We start from the raw sequence: 19,443 nt of genomic DNA on the forward strand, positions 1-19,443 counted from the left end.
TTGCAGTTAGTCAGTGTTCAGTTTTATCAATTGAAATAACACAAGTAAGAATGTAAAACTGAAAGCTGTAAACAACACAGAGACTTTTACGTGGTTCGGAAAAACCCTTTCCTACATCCACGGTTGGTTGATCAGACCAACAATCCACTCCGCAAGTGCTTAACAGGTGCACTGCAAACCAAACCGTGTGCTTGCCGGGTGCACACAACCGTACACTGCAGAAAACCCTTCTTCAGTACCCACGCTTCACTCGCGTCGGATTTCCCATGCTTAACGCAACCCGTGCAAAGACTCTCAGAGTCAGAAAACCCTTCTGACCTCCGAATCACTCAAAACACTCTTATGGGGGGAGGTTTGAACGAGTGCCAACTGTACTTACAAAGAACAAGTTATTTTAAGCAAGTTTGACCTTTGGCTTCTAGGTGAACAGAGTTTTGCCTAAGGTCTAAGAGAATGTATGTAATCAGCAGTGACTGATTTTGGCTTTGGAATTCTCTTCTTCGATTCAAGCTTTGGGGAGTTTAAGCTTAAGGCTGAGTTGCAATTTCGGCAGAGCTTAAGCTTATGTCGTTGAATCGGTGAAGGTTGAAGTGATCCTCGAGCGCTATTTGTAGGAGAACTCTTGAATAGATCTGTTGGCGTAAATCGTCCTCAAGATTTCTTCCGTTGGAGAGCAATTCGAATTTGGGCTGAGGCTTCAATCTTCGAGGTTCCTTATCTGGGTGGAAACGGCTCTATTTGATGGACAAGAGATGTGACGTCTCTGAAAAGTAACCACCAGATAGGAATGACCTCTGCAGAGATAAGATACTGAGATCTCTGCATTTAATGCGGCTGTACTTTGTGAGTACGTGGCTTCCTCTGAACGTTGGAAGATCAGTCCTAGGAGGAATATTCAACTGATACTTGACTTTAGTATCAGTCCATTGCGCGCATTAAGTAATCAGTCTTCAACTGATTCTTCAACTGATACTTCAGTTGGTATCTGCAGTCTTAAGTCCTTTGTTCTTCAGTCTTCAATCTTCAGTCTACGACACCGCAAGTTAAAACTAGAAACGAACTCTAACACTTGAGTTCAAAATAATTCTAGTCTATTACAATTAAGTCCTATGAATTTTGGTATCATCGAAACAAGGGTTAGGATATTCCACAAGGTTCCCAACAATTTCCCCATTTTTGATGATGCCAAAACCACACAGCAGTTCTAGACAGCAAAAAGACTGAACTCACAGTACAAGTTCTAAAACTGGGGTGAAAACAGTTCCCCCTTAACAATAGAACCTAAAAAACTTGTACTTAGAGTTAAGAACGAAACATTTCTAAAAACAGAACAAGGAGAAGACATAAAAACATAATCAGAGCCTGGAGTCATTGTCTTCAGGTTGAGATCAAAAAGAAGTTCTTTTCATTAATAAAAGACTGATAAGCCATCAGTCTAGGTACAGAGAAAGACTTACATTGGAGTAAAAAGAATAACAAAAACATCATGGGAAACCCATGGACTCCAGCAGTTTGCTTGGCTGCGCCTTGAACTTCTTGATCTTCATCTTGTGTCTTCGTGTCTTCATGTTCCTAAGTTTGTTCCACTCTCACTTGTGTTCCGTTGAATTGAGGTCTTTACTGGAACGTCATCCTTATAACTTCTGGTGATCCTTTGTTGTCCCATCATCAGTCAAGAGTTAGAGGACAAGAGTAACCTTAGGGAAGGTTTCTCTCTGACTTCTGACTTTCCCCCTTTTTGGCAACATCAAAAAGAGAGCTGACGATGGAGGCTATGATCGGATGGGACTTCAACTCTGATTCCCAAGCATTCGTGGGAGAGCTTGGAAATGGAGAATTGATCCCGAGATGCAGAAGAAAGAGGACGCCAGTGGAGAGGTAGAGAGATGAGAAGAGAGACGGAGAAGCGATGGAGACGGAGAGATGAAGAAGAGCAGGGTGAAGGAAAGGAAAGTATGCATAGCATGTTAGAGATAAACATGAGATGCAGCTATACATACAATCCAGAGGGCGAATAGACAGACGAGAATAGAAGAATTATAAGAGTGCGAGAAGTGGGGAGAAGAAGTGAAGGAAATGCATGGCGAGTCTTTGATGAAAGAAGTATATCAACGCGCCTCGTCATACATGGGGGAAGGAGGAGGTGAAGATGAAAAATCGAATCAGTGGCAGTCGTGAGGACTAGCACTGTCGATATTGCGCCGGATGGCAGTGAGCTCCTGCTCATTGTTGTTGCACCACATCGAAGCTTCACCAAAAGGCGAGAGGCTTTCCTGAGAACCAGGTGAAGTCTGTCATCTTCAGACAGGTACTTCAAGCCGATGTGCCGGGCATGAGGATGGAAGACACTCGCTTCGCTGGATACAAGTGAGGGTAGAGTAAATTTTGACGTCGGAGAGACGTTGAGATCCAGTGGAAGGGTCCGGTGAAGACCATGGCTTTATGCCTCGTCACAGTTGATGGATGGTCTCTAGAGAAGCCCAAGACTGAGAAAGGACAGTGTATCCCATCAATCCTTTCCCCACCTTCCGGATCTACAGCGCCTTTTGTTGACGCTGCTCAGCTACTCGGTCGTGGGTATACCGGTTGTCAAGCCCTGGTATATCCTAGCCTTTGCTTGACACGGACAGCGTTTTACCGAACGAAGATCACCCGTTAGGCCCCTACTGTCCATGGTTTCGAACAGATCCTTCCAGAACCACGAGATTCAACCGAAAGAACAAATATCTCACGAATGTTTACATGTTAACAACAATTATTTCCACCCCTAAAACCTCACCTAAGGGATTACTCACGCATAACAGAATTCATCAATACGAAATGAACTAAACACATTATAGAACAAAAGGAAATACTTGAATAGATAAATAATACCTAAGGCTTCAAGCCTTCAATCTTGTTCGAATGCAAACACAGCGGAAATATGTAAATAGTACTGAAACGTAAATTGTTTTGGATGCCACACACGGCGAATCAAAGTAATAGCTAAAGTAAAAAGAGTTCAAAAAGGTGCCAAGAGCTTGTGCATGCTGCACACATCAATCTTTTATACTGCCGAATGGTCGAGGTCTAACCCTAGCTGCGCCAGCTCCAAATCTTCCCCGGGATCTTCTTTCCTTCTTTAGCTCAATCTTTGATTGATCCGATTGAAGATGGCGTCCAGCTGCAAGCTTAGTCAACCTTTCCCATTATTCAGATCCTTCCAGTTCCTTCCTCTTGCTTCCGCTCGCTTCTTCAAAATCTCCAAGATTTACTTTCCTTTCTTGGCTCGGCTGTCTGCTTTTTAGGGTAGCGATCAGACGGATTGCTTTCTTCAGTGTAGTTCATACCAGGTGGGTTGCTTCAGGTTCCCATGCCCCAAGTTAGACTGGGGAGGTACTTGTTGGCCGAAGCTCCATGCTGGTAAACATGACATAGCAATCTGGGCTCGGGAGTGCCCATTCTGACCACATTTTATCCGTTTCCACTCTACTGACCTTCCTTCCTCCACAACTTTGTTTTTCCCCAGACAGACCTGTACTGACACAAATAAAGAGAAAAAATAGGGCCAAATGGCCCAAAAGTCGAAGACGCATCACACCTACACACTTAAAGCATACTTGCCCTCAAGTATGTAGGTGGATTCACAGAAGGCACGGACGAAAAAAGGTTGAAGGAAAAGAAATAAAACTAAGAGACACGAAACTTGCATAGATTTCAGGATCAAATCATACCAACATGCATCATTCAGTTCAGTCAAACCACAAACAAGAGTAATGATCATGCATAAAGCGTGATAGTAGTCTCTCTTTTCGCTCAAGTACCGAGCTAAGTGTATACACTCATAATTTGCTGTGCCAGTTCTTCTAAGAGTTTGAATAAAGACTATAAGTGAAACATACTAGCATGACTCATCAGAGGGTCTTTGTTGGGTTGTAACGGGGTATACGGAGCTAAGGTGAGATAAACATGGTTCAGTGGCTAATTTCAGTATCACCCTTACTCAGTATACGCATTCAGTGCAGCTACAACCAACCCTTTATTTCCCGCTTTCAATGGGGTTCATCTTTTCTTTGACTTTTTGGGCAATAATTTTCATTCATCACTTTTTTTTTGTGCCCAGATTTTCTCTCTTTTCTCTAATTCCTTGTTTACCATCTTATGCTCTTCATAAATTCTTTCTCCTAGATATAGCAATAGCAAGGCTCATGAAAGAATGAATTCGGCTCAAATTGGCATACAAGGGATTCTTTTCACATTAAACAACAAAGAAGAATCTGGGGCCCTAAATCAAATGAACATGCCCAAATCACACAAGTCATGACTAGCAAAAATAAGTCTTTAAACAAGTCCAGATTCCCTAGTCATAACAAATTCTCACCATAAACATGCAAAATATATATATATATATATATATATATATATATATATATATATATATTTACTTTGGCCCTGATCTCACCGGTGGGGTACTCTCAGTAACCTCACAACTACCATCATGCATCTCATACTCAATCCACCAATTCACACCAAGACCGAAATCAGCATGCACAATCTCATCACCATAAAATAAGAAAAGCAAAAGACAAAATAAAACCTAATCTACGAGTTCAGGGGAAAAGAACTTAGTCGTTTTGGTCGGAGGATCTCGCCTCCGCATTCAGCCTCTCCTTGATTTCTTTAAAACCAGCTTCCATCGCCTTGAATCCTTCCTCCATGGCATCCCTCAATGTGGCCACCTCTCCTCCCAGCATCAACAGCTCGTCTTTGATTTCCTTCAGTTCGGCCGTCAGCATGACAATCTCGCTACTGGTTGGGCGAGATGTTCCCTGTTCTTTTGCAACTTTCGGTTTAGGTCGAACTGAGCTGCCTTCTTGTTGGACCAAACGGTAGCCGCCTCTTTCATCCACCTCAACAATCCGCCACCGTACAAGACGCCCGATATCAAATAGTCGGGTTTCTGCCACAGCTGCTTCATCCGGGGCCTTATCGTTGAAATTTGCAAGCTTCTTCGCTAGGAGAGTCACCAGCGGGCATAGGGAGAGGTACTTGTTGGTATGGGTTACCCCATACTGAAACTGTAGTGCAGCGGTGAACCCAAAGTTCACCCTCTTTCTCTCCACCATACACTAGAGCAAAAAGAGCTCTTGCTGTGTGACAACGTTGGATCCCTCAATTCGGCCGTAAATGTTGTAGGCCAACCAACGATGGCAAATCTGCAGGGCTGGGTCGCGAAGTTCATTGGATTTGTTGATATTCTTCACGTATTTAGCCCCCGTTGAGAGTTGAGACCAGTACTGGTCAATCTGACTGCGCCACTCGGGTGGAGCCATGGTTTCAGCTTGCTTACACTCATCATCGTACACCTCCTTGTCCTCGATCACTCCCAGGTGGATGTTCAAGTCATTGATGGACAGTGGGAACCTCTTCCCCCGCAATTGGAAGCGGAGGGTACCTGGTGTTTCAATCGAGTAATTTCCCTTTGGTTTGAATTCCACCGTGCTCATGAACTCTTCCGACATATTCCTGAACGCTAACACATTCCACTTCAGAATCTTCCCCCAACCAATGCTCTGAAAATATCCCTCCACACGTTCTTTTACCCCGAAATCCTCCAACACTTCAGTCACCAGAAAATACCAAGGGGTTATCTCCCGGTTCTGCAAAACGGCATACCTCTGACTGTCCCTCGGTATGACCGTCTCCATGGTGCTAAGTCGCACCACTCCCTTGCGCTTGACGCCCTTGGGTTTTGAGGTGATTGTGCTCGTCACCGGCTTAGCAGGGGCGATCACATCCTCTGAGTTGGAGCTTTCAACCATCTCGGTTCTCTTTGGGTCTACTTCCATCGGCTCCTCCATCTCCTTGGTCTTCCCTTTTTCGGCTGCAGTGGGTTTCCTTTGTATCTTACTCTGTTCAGCTTTTGCTCGGGTCTTACTGCCTGCCGGTGCTGGTCTGGCCTTGACTGGCAGCGGGGGCTTTGCAACATCAAGCTTTCTCTTCACTCCGGGTCTCTTGCTCTGGGGTGTCGGAATCTCTACCTCCTTCTCTTGAACGGCCTCAACTTCATCTACTTCATCAGCCTCCACCTCGTCCACCTTCTCTTCTTCCCCCTTCTCCTGCTCCGCTTCCTCTTGTCCTTCCTCTTCCGAATCCTCGGAAGCTGTTCTCTCCTCCTACATGGAGGTTTCTGGAGATTGCGGTTGAGTTTGGGTTTGAACAGGTGGTGGTTCGGCAACTGATCGCGCCGGAGTCCCCTTGCTCGCCTGAGTCTTCTTTGACTTCTTGACAGGAGGGGTGGGCTCCGGCTCCCCTTCGTCCGGTTGTTTTGACTCGGCGGCTGCTCTTACTACTTCCTGCTCCTCTTGTAGAAGGACTTCAGCACGCCCTCCGTCCTCGGGCTGGATATTCAGCAAAGGGACTTTGGTGATTTTTGTGGAGGTCTCCTCCGAAGCGGTTCGCCTGGTGGTACGCTTTGGTGGTGGAGCTTTGGTGCTTTTCTTCTTCGGTGGTTGGGTGCTTCCGGAGCCTGCTTCTCCTTTGGTTTTTGCCATTGTGATTTGTAGAAATCAGAAAGACTTAGAATTCGCACGGAAGTTCTGGATTTTGTGGGGATTTTTGAGAGCAGGGTCGTCTTTAAGAAGGGTGATTGGTAATTATGGAAATTTAGGGTTTGAGGCGAGTGGAGATCGTGGTGTAGCAGTTTTCGGAGGTTAGGGTTTGTGGGAGAAAAAATCGTGGGTTAAGGCTTTGAATATGGCAAGAATGGCGGTTATGGCAGAAAAAGAAATTTTTTAAGGAAAGAAAATCATGGCTAAAATTTGAATTTCAAATTTCTGCGGAAACTGAAGGGCTGCAGTCACATCGCCGCCTGCCTCTGACACGCTCACGTCATCTCTCTCAGTAAGCCTTCTTCCAGATCATTCCAACCCCCAACTCTCCACCTACACACTTTGCAACGCAAAGTGGGCTCGGATCAACCTCTGGGCCTCCTTCCAAATCCATCTGGGCCCGTCTCCCTGTAGGGTTAGTGCATCCAAACAAAACAAAACAACATAAAAGAAAAGAAAAGAAAATTAGGTTCAGATCATATCGAAGAAACCACACTGGGTTGCCTCCCAGCAAGCGCTCTTGTTTCCCGTCTTGAGCTCAACTCTTCTTCACTCTTTACTCGTACTCAGGGTCGAGAAGGTGGCATTCCTCCTTCTCCTTTTCTACTTCAACAAGCTCATGATAGGGCTTTAGACGATGCCCATTTACCACGAATGTATCAACTCCATTGTGATCATACACTTCTATGCTTCCGTTTGAGAAAATTTCTTTGATCACGAATGGTCCTGACCACTTTGAACGAAGTTTCCCGGCCATCATCTTGAAGCGTGAATTAAAAAGTAGAACTTTTTGTCCCACCAAGAATTCCTTCTTCCTGATCTTGGCATCATGGATCCTCCTGGTTCGGTCTTTATAGAGCACCGGATTGTCGTAAGCCTCCAACCGAAGCTCTTCCAACTCACTCAGCTGCAACTTTCTTGCCTCTCCCGCTAGGGTCATACTGAGGTTAATTTGCTTGATTGCCCAGTACGCCTTATGTTCGATCTCCATAGGCAAATGACATCTTTTCCCATAAAGCAAGCAGAATGGGGACATTCCAATGGGTGTTTTGAAAGTGGTTCTGTATGCCCACAACGCATCTCCCAAGTGGTTACTCCAGTCCTTGCGGTTGGGGTGTACCACCTTCTCCAGGATGCTTTTTATCTCTCTATTGGAAATCTCGGCTTGGCCATTTGCTTGGGGGTGATATGCAGTGGTGACCTTGTGTGTCACCCCCATCTTCTTGGTTAATGCTCTGATAGTGGCATTACAGAAATGAGACCCCTGATCACTGATTAGAATTTTGGGTATACCATACCTCCCGAATACTTGCTCCTTCAGGAAACTTGCCACGGTATGAGCATCATTGGTTGCGGTTGCCTTGGCTTCAACCCACTTTGACACGTAATCCACTGCCACCAGAATGTATTCGTAGTTCTTTGACTTTGGGAAGGGCCCCATAAAGTAAATCCCCCATACGTCGAAAATTTCGACTGGCATGATTGGAACTTGTGGCATTTCATCATTTGCGGTAATACCTCCAGTCATCTGGCACTTCGGGTAGCTATGTACCCATTTCCTTGCATCCGCGAATATGGTGGGCCAGTAGAATCCGCTCTCCAAGATTCTGTGGGCCGTGCGCTTTCCTCCAAAATGCCCGCTATTTGCTGTTCCATGGCACATGTCCAAAATTTGGGCATGCTCATCCTCAGGTAGGCATCTCCGTATGATATGAGATCTGCTCCAATCCTCCAAAGATATGGGTCCTCCCAGTAGTAAAATCGTGCTTGCACGAGTAACTTCGTTTGTTCGAACCTTGTCAGGCCTGGGGGCAACTCTTTAGTAACCAGATAATTAGCTATATCAGCATACCAGGGCTCCTGCTTGGTTAGAGCATACAACTCTTCTCCTTCCTCTCGGGTGCTCATGGAATATAACTTCTCATCTGGAAAGTATCGGTAATGGGCATACCATCATCCTCTTCCAGTTGCAATCTGCTCAAATGATTCGCCACGAGGTTCGCAGCTCCTTTCTTGTCCCTTATTTCTATATTGAACTCTTGTAACAGTAATATCCACCTGATGAGTCGAGGTTTGGATTCCTTCTTGGCCATCAAATACTTCAACGCAGCATGATCCGTGTAGACCACCGCCTTTGTTCCCAAAAGGTAGGAACGAAACTTTTCTATGGCAAACACCACTGCCAAGAGTTCCTTCTCAGTAGTGGTATAGCTGCATTGTGCCGGATTCAGTGTTTTGGATGCGTAGTAGATCACGCAACTTTCTTTGCCTTTCTTCTGCCCCAGTACTGCTCCAACGGCATGGTTGCTGGCATCACACATGATCTCGAACGGTAAGTCCCAAACCGGAGGTTGAATAATGGGGGCTGACACCAACTTGTTTCTCAGAATTGTGAATGCCTCCTTACAATCGCCATCAAACTCAAACGGCACATCTTGTTGAAGAAAGTCTAGTCATGGGCTGGGCAATCTTGGCGAAATCCTTGATAAATTGCCGGTAGAAGCCTGCATGGCCAAGGAACGCCCGTATGTGCTTTACTGTTGTCGGGTAGGGCAGTTTGGCGATGGAATCAACCTTCGCCTTATCCACTTCGATTCCTCTTTCCGAAATCACGTGCCCCAGCACTATCCCTTCCCTTACAATAAAATGGCATTTTTCATAATTGAGGACCAAGCTCTTCTCCACACACCTTTTTAATACAAGTTCTAGATGATTCAAACATGCGTCGAAAGAGCTACCATATACGGTGAAGTCATCCATGAAAACTTCAATGTAATTCTCCAATAGGTCGCAAAATATGCTCATCATGCACCGTTGAAAGGTTCCCGGTGCATTGCATAATCCGAACGACATTCTCCGGTATGCAAATGTCCCAAATACGCAGATGAAAGTGGTTTTCTCCTGGTCTTCATGTGCCACAAAGATTTGCATGTATCCAGAATATCCGTCGAGAAAATAGTAATAGGCATTACCAGCCAATCTTTCCAGCATCTGGTCGATGAAGGGTAATGAAAAATGGTCCTTCCTGGTTGCATCATTCAGCTTCCTGTAGTCAATGCAAACTCTCCATCCAGTTTGCAATCGGGTGGGCACAAGCTCGCCTTGATCATTCTCCACAACCTGTATCCCCGACTTCTTCGATACGACATGAACTGGACTCACCCATTGGCTATCGGATATAGGATAGATGATTCCCAATTCCAACAGCTTAAGAATTTCTTTCAGTACCACTTTCTTCATGACCGGGTTCATCTTTCTTTGAGAATCTCGAACGGGTTTGGCTCCCTCCTCAAGGTAAATGTGATACATGCACTCCGTGGGACTAATGCCTTTTATATCAGCTAAGGTCCAACCGATAGCTTCCCTGTTTTCTCGTAATACTCTGACCAATCGATCTTGTTGCGCAACGGTTAGATCAGCACTGATGATAACTGGTAGTGTCTCTTCTGGTCCCAAATAAGCATACTGTAAATGCTTAGGTAGCTGCTTGAGCTCCAAAACGGGTGCCTTCTGGATTGAGGGCAACAGCTTCTCGTTCTGCCCATACTGAGACAACAGCTCCGGTTAGCTTGCTTCTGTTCCTCCAGCTAGATAGACATCCTGAATTAATTCCTTGATCTTCTGATCTACTTCCACCTCGGCTTCCAAAGTACTTTCTCGGAGAGAGTAAAGCTCCATGATGGCTTCCTTAATCTCATCATCCTCCATGTGTTCTGCATCCCAATCAGTCAGACCATACTGAATTTCCTTCTCTGTGGTATCCCTGGAACCGAAAGCAATTCCTTGTTCTTGCACCAAGGGCTCAAATACATCGATCATGTCCACCGTTTCCCTTGCCTGTTTCCTCTTCATGGTCTCATAAATGTTGAATTCCACTTGGACTCCATCGAACTCACATGTCAAAATTCCGATTTTCATATCGATCTTAGTTCCAGCAGTCATCATGAATGGCCTTCCCAATAGTATAGCATTCTCTCCTGTTTCGGGTCCGGTGTCCAGAACATAGAAGTCTGCTGGGAAAATCAAATCCCCAACCTTGATCAGTACGTCCTCCACCACTCCTTCAGGGTAAGCGTTGGACCTGTCAGCCAACTGTATGACCACACGGGTATTCCTCATCTCGCCAATATTCAATCTCTTGTATACAGCAAATGGCATCACATTAATGGAGGCTCCCAGATCCATCATCGCCTTATCCATGTTGGTTCCTCCTATATTGCATAGAATGGTGAACATCCCTGGATCCTTTCGCTTCGTGGGTAGTTTCCGTTGGATCACCGCCGAAACACTTTCTCCCATCACGTATCGGACTTCTTCCTCCATTTTGACTTTTCTTGAACAAAGGTCTTTCAAGAATTTGGCATATTTTGGAATTTGCCTGATAGCATCGAGTAAGGGTATGCTCAACTCAACCTTTTGAAACATCTTCATCATTTCACTTGCTTCCTTCTCTTTAGCTTTCTGTTTCAGGCGCCCTGAGTAGGGTGCATCGGTCGGGTTGCTACCTCCAGCTTGTTCGTCAGTTAGACCCTTTCCATTCTTATTCCAGCTTCCTCGAAGCAATTCAGCCTCTGCTAACAACTCTTCTTCCTTTTCCTCTCCCTCAGGAAACTCAGTCAACACAACTTGGGCATGTTCTCTGGGGTTGATTCCCATGGCTGGGAGTTTACCAGCGTTCTCCTCCAGTTTGGCCACTGCTTTAGTCAAATGACTAATTTGCTGGTTGGTCTGGTTCATACCGGCATGAATTTCATTGCAAAATTTCTCGCTCTCCTTAGCCATGCTTTCAATGGCTTCTTCCCAGGGTGCTCTCCGATGTGGTGGTTGATAAGGGGGTTGTTGTTGATTCTGGTTATGGTGTTGAGGGGGTCCCAATTGGTACTGTTGTTGATGCTGGTTCTAATTATACTGGGGACGTGGCATCGGTGCACCCATATTGTTCTGCTGTTGGGGCTGACCATCTTGCTTCCATCGAAAGTTAGGGTGATCTCTCCACCCTGGATTGTAAGTGTTTGCATAAGGATCATACTTCCGTGGATTCCCATCATGTCCTCCGATGGCATTGACATCTACAATATCTTCGCCAAAATTGGGGCAATTTTCAGATTGATGTCCTGTGGCATCGCAAAGGCCACACTGGCGAATCTTCTTCGGTGTAGTCAAGCCCGATAGAAGTTCCTTGAGTTCGTTCATGCTCTTCTCCATAGTTTTGTCCAGTTTAGACATCTCCTCCTTCTCTTCAGCTCTCCTTGGTTTTTCCAGATTCCTTTCATGTCCTTCATCGCGTGATTCTTCTGCCATGGTGCCCAACAATTGGAAGACCTCCAATGGAGTCTTACTCATCAACGATCCATTGCAGGCTGCTAGGACCAAACTACGATCGTTTCTCCGCATATCTTTTACAAAGCTCTCCACCTGATCCTTTGGAGTGATTTGGTGATGAGGGCAGTTGCTTAACATTCTCTTGAATCTCGTCCAGTACTCGTAGAAGGATTCTAGCCCATCTTGCCTTATGCTGCGGATATCCCATCTCATCCGCTCCACTCGTGATGCTGGGAAGAATTCTTCCAAGAAAGCCTGTTGCAGTTGTGCCCATGTAGTGACACTGCCTTCGTGTAGGTCATACAGCCATCTTCTTGCGTTGTCCACCAAGGTAAAAGGGAAGAGTATCAATTTGACATACTCTTGCTGCTCATCATTGGATTGATGCATGATTGTCATCTCAAAATCTTGGAGATGAGTGTGAGGGTCATCTCCTTGGTATCCATTAAACTTCGGTAAGATCTGAAGCAATGAGGGCTTCATGTCATACCGACGAGGTGCAAACGGATTTGCGGGTAGGGTGATTCCGTTCGGCCTCAGGTTGAGGTTAGTTGGGTATGCCAACTGTCTGAGGGTCTTCTCCGGTACGGCTTCTGCCTGTTCAGCCTCTGCCATAGCTTCGCGTCTCGCTATTCGTGCTCATGCGCGCAGTCGTCTTTCTGTACGATCAATATCAGGATCAAACACCAATGCTCTTACAGCTCTACGAGTTCCACGCATACACCAGTAGCGGAAAATGGAATGAGGAGAGAACAAAATTGCTGCGCGTCACTCCCCGGCCACGGCGCCAATTTTGACATACACCCGTCGTGCGGTGCGGGCAAAATACTTGTGTATGCCCAGTACAGACAATACACGCTCCTACGTCTCACAACAAGATCTCAGTCTTAGTGGTAAGTGTAGGGTCGAATCCCACAGGGAGTGAGGAACCACTTTGTTCTCCAACGACAAACTGATGTGTCACAATTCTCAATCTGTATACTCTGCACAAGAAATTAACAAGATCAATAATAACAAGGGGTGAGGTTATTCGGTTAGGTCATAACTGTTGTTGATATTCGTTTCGGTCATAGGCATACTGATAATCCATCCATGATCCATATAAACCCAAGGCGTGGCCCAAAGACATTTGGGCGTTTCAAGGGGTTATACTTCACATATAGGATGGTTGATCCCATTGTGGTCACTTGGTCCGAAGGTCACACGTTCCCCGGTCACAAGGCAGTGCTTCACTTCTCCTTAGATGGTAGTCATACCCGTTATTCACCAAGTAGGTCCCCAACTCCGCACTTTGAGTGACACATGCCTTCTGGACACAACCATTTTCAGCCTTGTCAGCCGACCAGTCATAGACATGCTACGGCGCCGAGATTGCTTTCCTCGTTTGATAACCACGGCTTTATGCCTCGTCACAGTTGATGGATGGTCTCTAGAGAAGCCCAAGACTGAGGAAGGACAGTGTATCCCATCAATCCTTTCCCCACCTTCCGGATCTACAGCGCCTTTTGTTGACGCTGCTCAGCTACTCGGTCGTGGGTATACCGGTTGTCACGCCCTGGTATACCCTAGCCTTTGCTTGACATAGACAGCGTTTTACCGAACAGAGATCACCCGTTTGGCCCCTACTGTCCATGGTTTCGAAAAGATCCTTCTGGAACCACGAGATTCAACCGAAAGAACAAATACCTCACGAATGTTTACATGTTAACAACAATTATTTCCACCCCTAAAACCTCACCTAAGGGATTACTCACGCATAACAGAATTCATCAATACGAAATGAACTAAACACATTATAGAACAAAAAGAAATACTTGAATAGATAAATAATACCTAAGGCTTCAAGCCTTCAATCTTGTTCGAATGCAAACACAACGGAAATAGGTAAATAGTACTGAAACGTAAATTGTTTTGGATGCCACACACGGCGAATCAAAGTAATAGCTAAAGTAAAAAGAGTTCAAAAAGGTGCCAAGAGCTTGTGTACGCTGCACACATCAATCTTTTATACTGCCGAATGGTCAAGGTCTAACCCTAGCTGCGCCAGCTCCAAATCTTCGCCGAGATCTTCTTTCTTTCTTTAGCTCAATCTTTGATTGATCCAATTGAAGATGGCGTCCAGCTGCAAGCTTAGTCAACCTTTCTTCAGATCCTTCCAGTTCCTTCCTCTTACTTACGCTCGCTTCTTCAAAATCTCTGAGATTTACTTTCCTTTCTTGGCTCGGCTGTCTGCTTTTCAGGGTAGCGATCAGACGGATTGCTTTCTTCAGTGTAGTTCATACCAAGTGGGTTGCTTCAGGTTCCCATGCCCCAAGTTAGACTCGGGAGGTACTTGTTGGCCGAAGCTCCATGCTGGTAAACATGACATAGCAATCTGGGCTCGGGAGTGCCCATTCTGACCACATTTTCTCCGTTTCCACTCTACCGACCTTCCTTCCTCCACAACTTTGTTTTTCCCCGGGACAGACCTGTACTGTCACAAATAAAGAGAAAAAATAGGGCCAAATAGCCCAAAAGTCGAAGACGCATCAGGTATATACCCTACTCCCCCCTCTGGTGACATGTGCAATGCTCTGCATGAATATGTTAAGTGAAATATGTAATTTGGAAAGTAATAAATTAAAGTAAATGAGTCAACACCAGGGAATTCCCTAGAACCACGTATCTAATTTTATTGATATCATGGCCCCGAACCTCGTTAAAACCCCTGTGGGGAAAAAGAGTATTCGGTCTACAATTTATCATGTCATTGAATCAACATTATACATAGAACTTTTTCAGAGTATTGATATTCCATGGTCTGGGGAGGGCTCTGCCGTCTGGATCCGACAAAGTGTACGCTCCGCCGCCCAGGACCTCGGTGATGATGAAGGGTCCCTCCCAATTAGGCTCGAACTTGCATACTGGCTTCAGTGCATCGACCCTCTTGAGGACTAGATCGCCCTTGGCTAGCTTTCTTGCTTTGACCCGCTTGTCGTATCCCGCCTTGATAATGCTTTTGTACTTCGCTGCTCTGACTTGAGTTTCGTCCATCTGTGCTTCCACAAGGTCAAGTTCTGTTCTTCGGAGTTCAGAATTTTGCTCTGTGTCGTAGGTAGTGATGCGGTATGACTCCAGTCTGGTCTCCGCCGGTATTACTGCATTGGATCCGTATACCAAGGTGAAAGGCGCTTCTCTGGTTGCTGTCTTTGGGCTAGTTCGGTAGGCCCAAAGGACAGTGTCCAACTCCTCAACCCACTTCCCTCTGCTCTGATTCAGCCGTTTTTTGATCCCCTCGCAGATTGATCTGTTTCCTAGCTCCACTTGCCCATTTGCTTGAGGATGAGCCACGGACACGAAACGCTGAGTGATATCCATTCGGTCACAAAAGTCAGCAATTCTCTGTCTTGTGAATTGGGTTCCATTGTCTAATACAATGATCCTAGGGACACCAAATCTGCAGCATATGTTTCGCCAGATGAACCGCTCCACTGTTACTTCATCGATCTTTGCAACCACCTCGGCTTCGACCCATTTGGAGAAGTAGTCCACCGCCACAATGAGAAAGCACTTGCCTCCTGGTGCGGTAGGCAATTTCCCGACGATATCTATACCCCACTTATCAAATGGGCATGCGGCATACATGACTCCCATGGTTTCCCCTGGGACGTTGATTCTCCCCGCATATCTCTGGCAAGCCTCAGATTTGCGAACGAATTCCCTGGCATCCTTGTTGACGTTAGGCCAATAAAACCCTGCCCGAATTATTTTTCGTACGAGATCCCTGAATCCCGTATGCCCACCACAGCAACCTGCATGAATTTCTTTTAAAGCAAAGTTAGCTTCTTCAGGCGATAAGCATTTTAATAAAGGCTGAGTAAAGGATCGCTTGTAAAGTTGATCGTTAATCAAACAATAATTCTCGTATCGAGCCCTCTGATTAGATTCTTTGCTCAACCGTTCCCTTGTCTTAAGAAAGTGTATAATTGGGGCCCGCCAATCATCCCGAATTTCCACTGAGAAAACCTGTGAAGTCCCCATTTCTCTGGTATCACAGAGCAGCGTGATCTCGTCATTCCAAGTCTGTTCCACGGTGCTGGCCATTCGTGCTAGTAAACCTGCCTTTGTATTCTCTTCTCTGGAAATCTGTTCGATTTTAAACTCCATGAACTTTTGCTTCATTTCATTGATCTTGCAGTGATATGCTTTCATCTTGTGGTCCTTAATGTGATAACTCCCTGAAAATTGCTGAGCTACCAACTGAGAGTCAGTTATGATTATAACACATTCAACCCGTAATTCCGACAAGATATGTGCTCCTCTGACCACGGCCTCATACTCGGCCTCATTTTTGGACATCCTACAAGTGAATTTGATGGCGAATTGATATACTTCCAAGGTTGGAGAGATGATGTATACTCCAATTCCGCACCCTTCCTTGGTGACTGATCCATCCACAAAAGCAATCCAGAACTCCTGCACGGGGCGGCGAGTAGTGTCCTGGATAAAGTTTGCCAGAGCTTGTGCCTTGATAGCCATTCTTGGCTCATACTCCACGTCATATTCCCCTAGTTCCACGGCCCACTTGACCTTTCTCCCTGACAAATCTGGCCGCCCCAACACCTGCCTAAATGGTAAGGCAGTTCGCACCACTACCTGGTGTGACAAGAAATAGGGTCTCAATTTCCGTGCTGTGACCATGACTGCCAGAGCAGCCTTCTCAATCTCTGAATAATTCAGTTCGAGGCCCTGAATGAGTCTGCTGACAAAGTAAATTGGCCTCTGATGACTCCCCTCTTCTCTGATAAGCACCGAACTGACTGACTCCTCGCCCACTGCTATGTATAAATATAATGTCTCTCCCGGGACTGGTTTGGTCAAAGTTGGGAGCTCCACCAAGTAAACCTTGACATCTTCAAAAGCTGTTCGGCATTCCGCTGTCCACTGGAATTTGGTCCCCTTTCTCAAGATTTTGAAAAATGGTAAACTCCGTTCTGCTGACCGTGAAATGAACCTGCCCAAAGCAGTGATTCGTCCGTTCAGAGTCTGCACTTCCTTGATTCCTCTGGGTGGTGTCATATCCATGATAGCTTTGACCTTGTCGGTATTGACTTCAATACCCGCAGGCGTAACTTTGTATCCCAAGAATTTTCCTGTGGTGACTCCAAAGGTACACTTCGTCGGGTCGAGCATGAGCCGGTGTTTTCTGATTACCGTGAAAACCTCCTCCAGGTTAGAGACATGGTCTTCCGCTCTGACGCTGCATACAAGCATGTCATCCATATACACTGATATATTTTTGGAGAGTTGTTCTTTGAAGATTTTTTCCATCATCCTCTGGTATGTGGCTCCCATATTTTTTAAGCCAAATGACATGCTTCTCCAGCCATAAACCCCACAGCAGACGGCGAAAGCCATTTTAGCGATGTCCCCTCTGTTCATTTTGACCTGGTGATATCCCTGGTATGCGTCCATCATGGACAATAGCGCGCAGCCCGATGTGGAATCTACTAATTGATCAATTCTCGACAGAGGATAGTGGTCTTTGGGGCAGGCGGCATTGAGATCCTTGTAATCCACGCACATACACCAACTATTCGTCTTTTTTGCCACCATCACAGCATTTGATATCCACTCTGGATATTGGACTTCTTCAATAAGGCCCGCATCCAGCAACCCCTGAACTTGCTCCCTGATCGCGACATCTTTCTCGGCACTGAAATGCCTTGTTCGCTGTTTCACTGGTTTAACCTTCGGATCCACATTAAGGCAATGTTCCGCTAACCCTCTGTCTATTCCCTTCAGATCAGCCGTGCTGAAGGTAAATACATCTGCATTTCTCCGCAGACAGCTAATTAGCTCCTCTCTGGCTTGGTTGTTCATAGAAGATCCAATCTTGGTCTGGAAACCCTCTCGCCCAGGAAATAATTCTATCATATTACATACATTGCTGGTGGAGACCAGCGCAAATTTCTCTGTACTATCCCGGTCATTTAATAATTCCGCCAACTCCTGGCGCTCCTCTACTGGAGCAGTGATTTCGCCCATTTTTCCTTTTTTCCGAGCGTCTGGTCCCTCTGTTATTCGTTCCCTTTTCCGCCCTGAAGAGTGCGTGAGCATCTGCACATGGCATGCTTTCGACATTTTCTGGTCGCCCCATACTTCTCCCACTCTTCCCCCTCCGATGGGGAATTTCATTTTTAGATGGAACATGGAAATGATTGCTCTGAACATCGTCAAAGCAGGACGGCCAAGTATCACATTGTAGGATGGTTTTGGCATGTCTACTACTAGGAATCGTATTACCCTGGCCTTGCTGGCATCCGCATTGCCGAGACTTAACGACAATTCCACAAAACCTATTGGCATGACCATTTCTCCCCCAAACCCGAATAATGGGGCGTTTGTTGGTTCAATGTGGGCTTTGACTCCCATGTTCTGGAGGCACTCCAGATATAAAATATTCACTGCACTGCCCGAGTCTACGAAGACGCGATGAACAATGCAACCGGCTATGTCTGTCGTGATAACCAGCGCATCGTCGTGCGGATACATAAGCGTTCGCAGGTCCTCTGCCCCGAAGCTGATGACCGGCTCTTCTGTCGTGCCCATAATCTCCATCACATGATTGGGATAATACCCTGATTTTACTGCACGTACAACCTGTTTCTTGGCCCTGTTGGATGTCGGTGTCCCATTTTCCCCAAAGATCATGTGTACTTCTCTTCGGTACGGGAAGGGAGGTACCCGACCCTCTGCTCCTCCTCTGCAGTTATCCCAATTTTCCTCTTATCTACGATCCCTGTTATTCCCCTGATCCTGTCGGGGCTCATTTCTCTGCTCTAGTCTCTATACCTGATCCTCGTTTCTTTTGGCTATGAACTGATCTAAGTTACCCTGGCGCACCAGAAACTCCAACTGATGTTTGAGGTGTCCGCAGTGCTTGGTGTAATGCCCATAAACATTATGGTATTCACACACCTTATTATTAGGGCCCTCTTATGGCTGCCCATCCCGATAAGTGCCGGGTGCCCGGAAAAACGGCTGATTTTTTATTAAATGAAATATCTCCTCCGGAGATTTGTTCAAGGGGGTATACTCATTAAAACGATTGACCTCATTCACAGTGCGCTGCTGGCGAGGTGGTCCTTCTGACTGGTGAGGAGGTACCCTCGGGGGCAACCCTCTGAAAGGGGCCCGATCCCGGTTTCTGTTGTACCGCTCTGTTGTATCCTCGGCCTTTTTAGCCTTGTGTTTGTCGTTTTCGGCCTTCCTTGCCATCCTGGCATCCTCCAATTGTAAATACCCTGGCAGCCTAGCCATGATATCATCGAAGTCCCTGGCCGGTCTGATTTGCAGCTTATCGAAGTAGAGCCCCGGCTTGAGCCCTCTGACGTAGGCGCAATTCTTGATCTGAGATTCCGCCTCCGGCACCTCCAGGGCGGCGAGGTTAAACCTAGCAGTATACTCCCGCAGTGTTTCATTTTGATCTTGCTTAATATCCATTAGGGAAAGGGCTGACTTTCCCACCGTTCGCGAGCTCGCGAACTGT

At 46.1% G+C, this 19,443-nt stretch overlaps 1 protein-coding gene across 1 annotated transcript; it reads right to left on the reverse strand.

Annotated features, from left to right (window-relative positions):
- Positions 1-14,672: 14,672 nt before the first annotated feature.
- Positions 14,673-18,605, reverse strand: LOC130994259 (uncharacterized). The gene is made up of 3 exons (XM_057919300.1): positions 16,989-18,605; positions 15,806-16,835; positions 14,673-15,646 (listed from the first exon to the last, which is right to left on the reverse strand). Exons 1-3 carry the CDS (start codon positions 18,603-18,605, stop codon positions 14,673-14,675), a joined length of 3,621 nt encoding a protein of 1,206 aa, XP_057775283.1.
- Positions 18,606-19,443: the final 838 nt, after the last annotated feature.

This window comes from Salvia miltiorrhiza, chromosome 7, assembly GCF_028751815.1.
Source record: "Salvia miltiorrhiza cultivar Shanhuang (shh) chromosome 7, IMPLAD_Smil_shh, whole genome shotgun sequence".
In the NCBI taxonomy this organism is placed as follows: Eukaryota; Viridiplantae; Streptophyta; class Magnoliopsida; order Lamiales; family Lamiaceae; genus Salvia; species Salvia miltiorrhiza.

What these genes read in the sequence shown, in the direction of transcription:
- LOC130994259 (XM_057919300.1), bottom strand. Translation starts at nt 18,605, where the DNA reads ATGATCTTTGGGGAAAATGGGACACCGACATCCAACAGGGCCAAGAAA. An exon ending in TTGAAGTCAATACCGACAAG is followed by an intron (nt 16,836 to 16,988) that starts GTCAAAGCTATC and finishes ACCAAATTCCAG; the next exon opens with TGGACAGCGGAATGCCGAAC. An exon ending in GGCTCGATACGAGAATTATT is followed by an intron (nt 15,647 to 15,805) that starts GTTTGATTAACG and finishes TAATTCGGGCAG; the next exon opens with GGTTTTATTGGCCTAACGTC.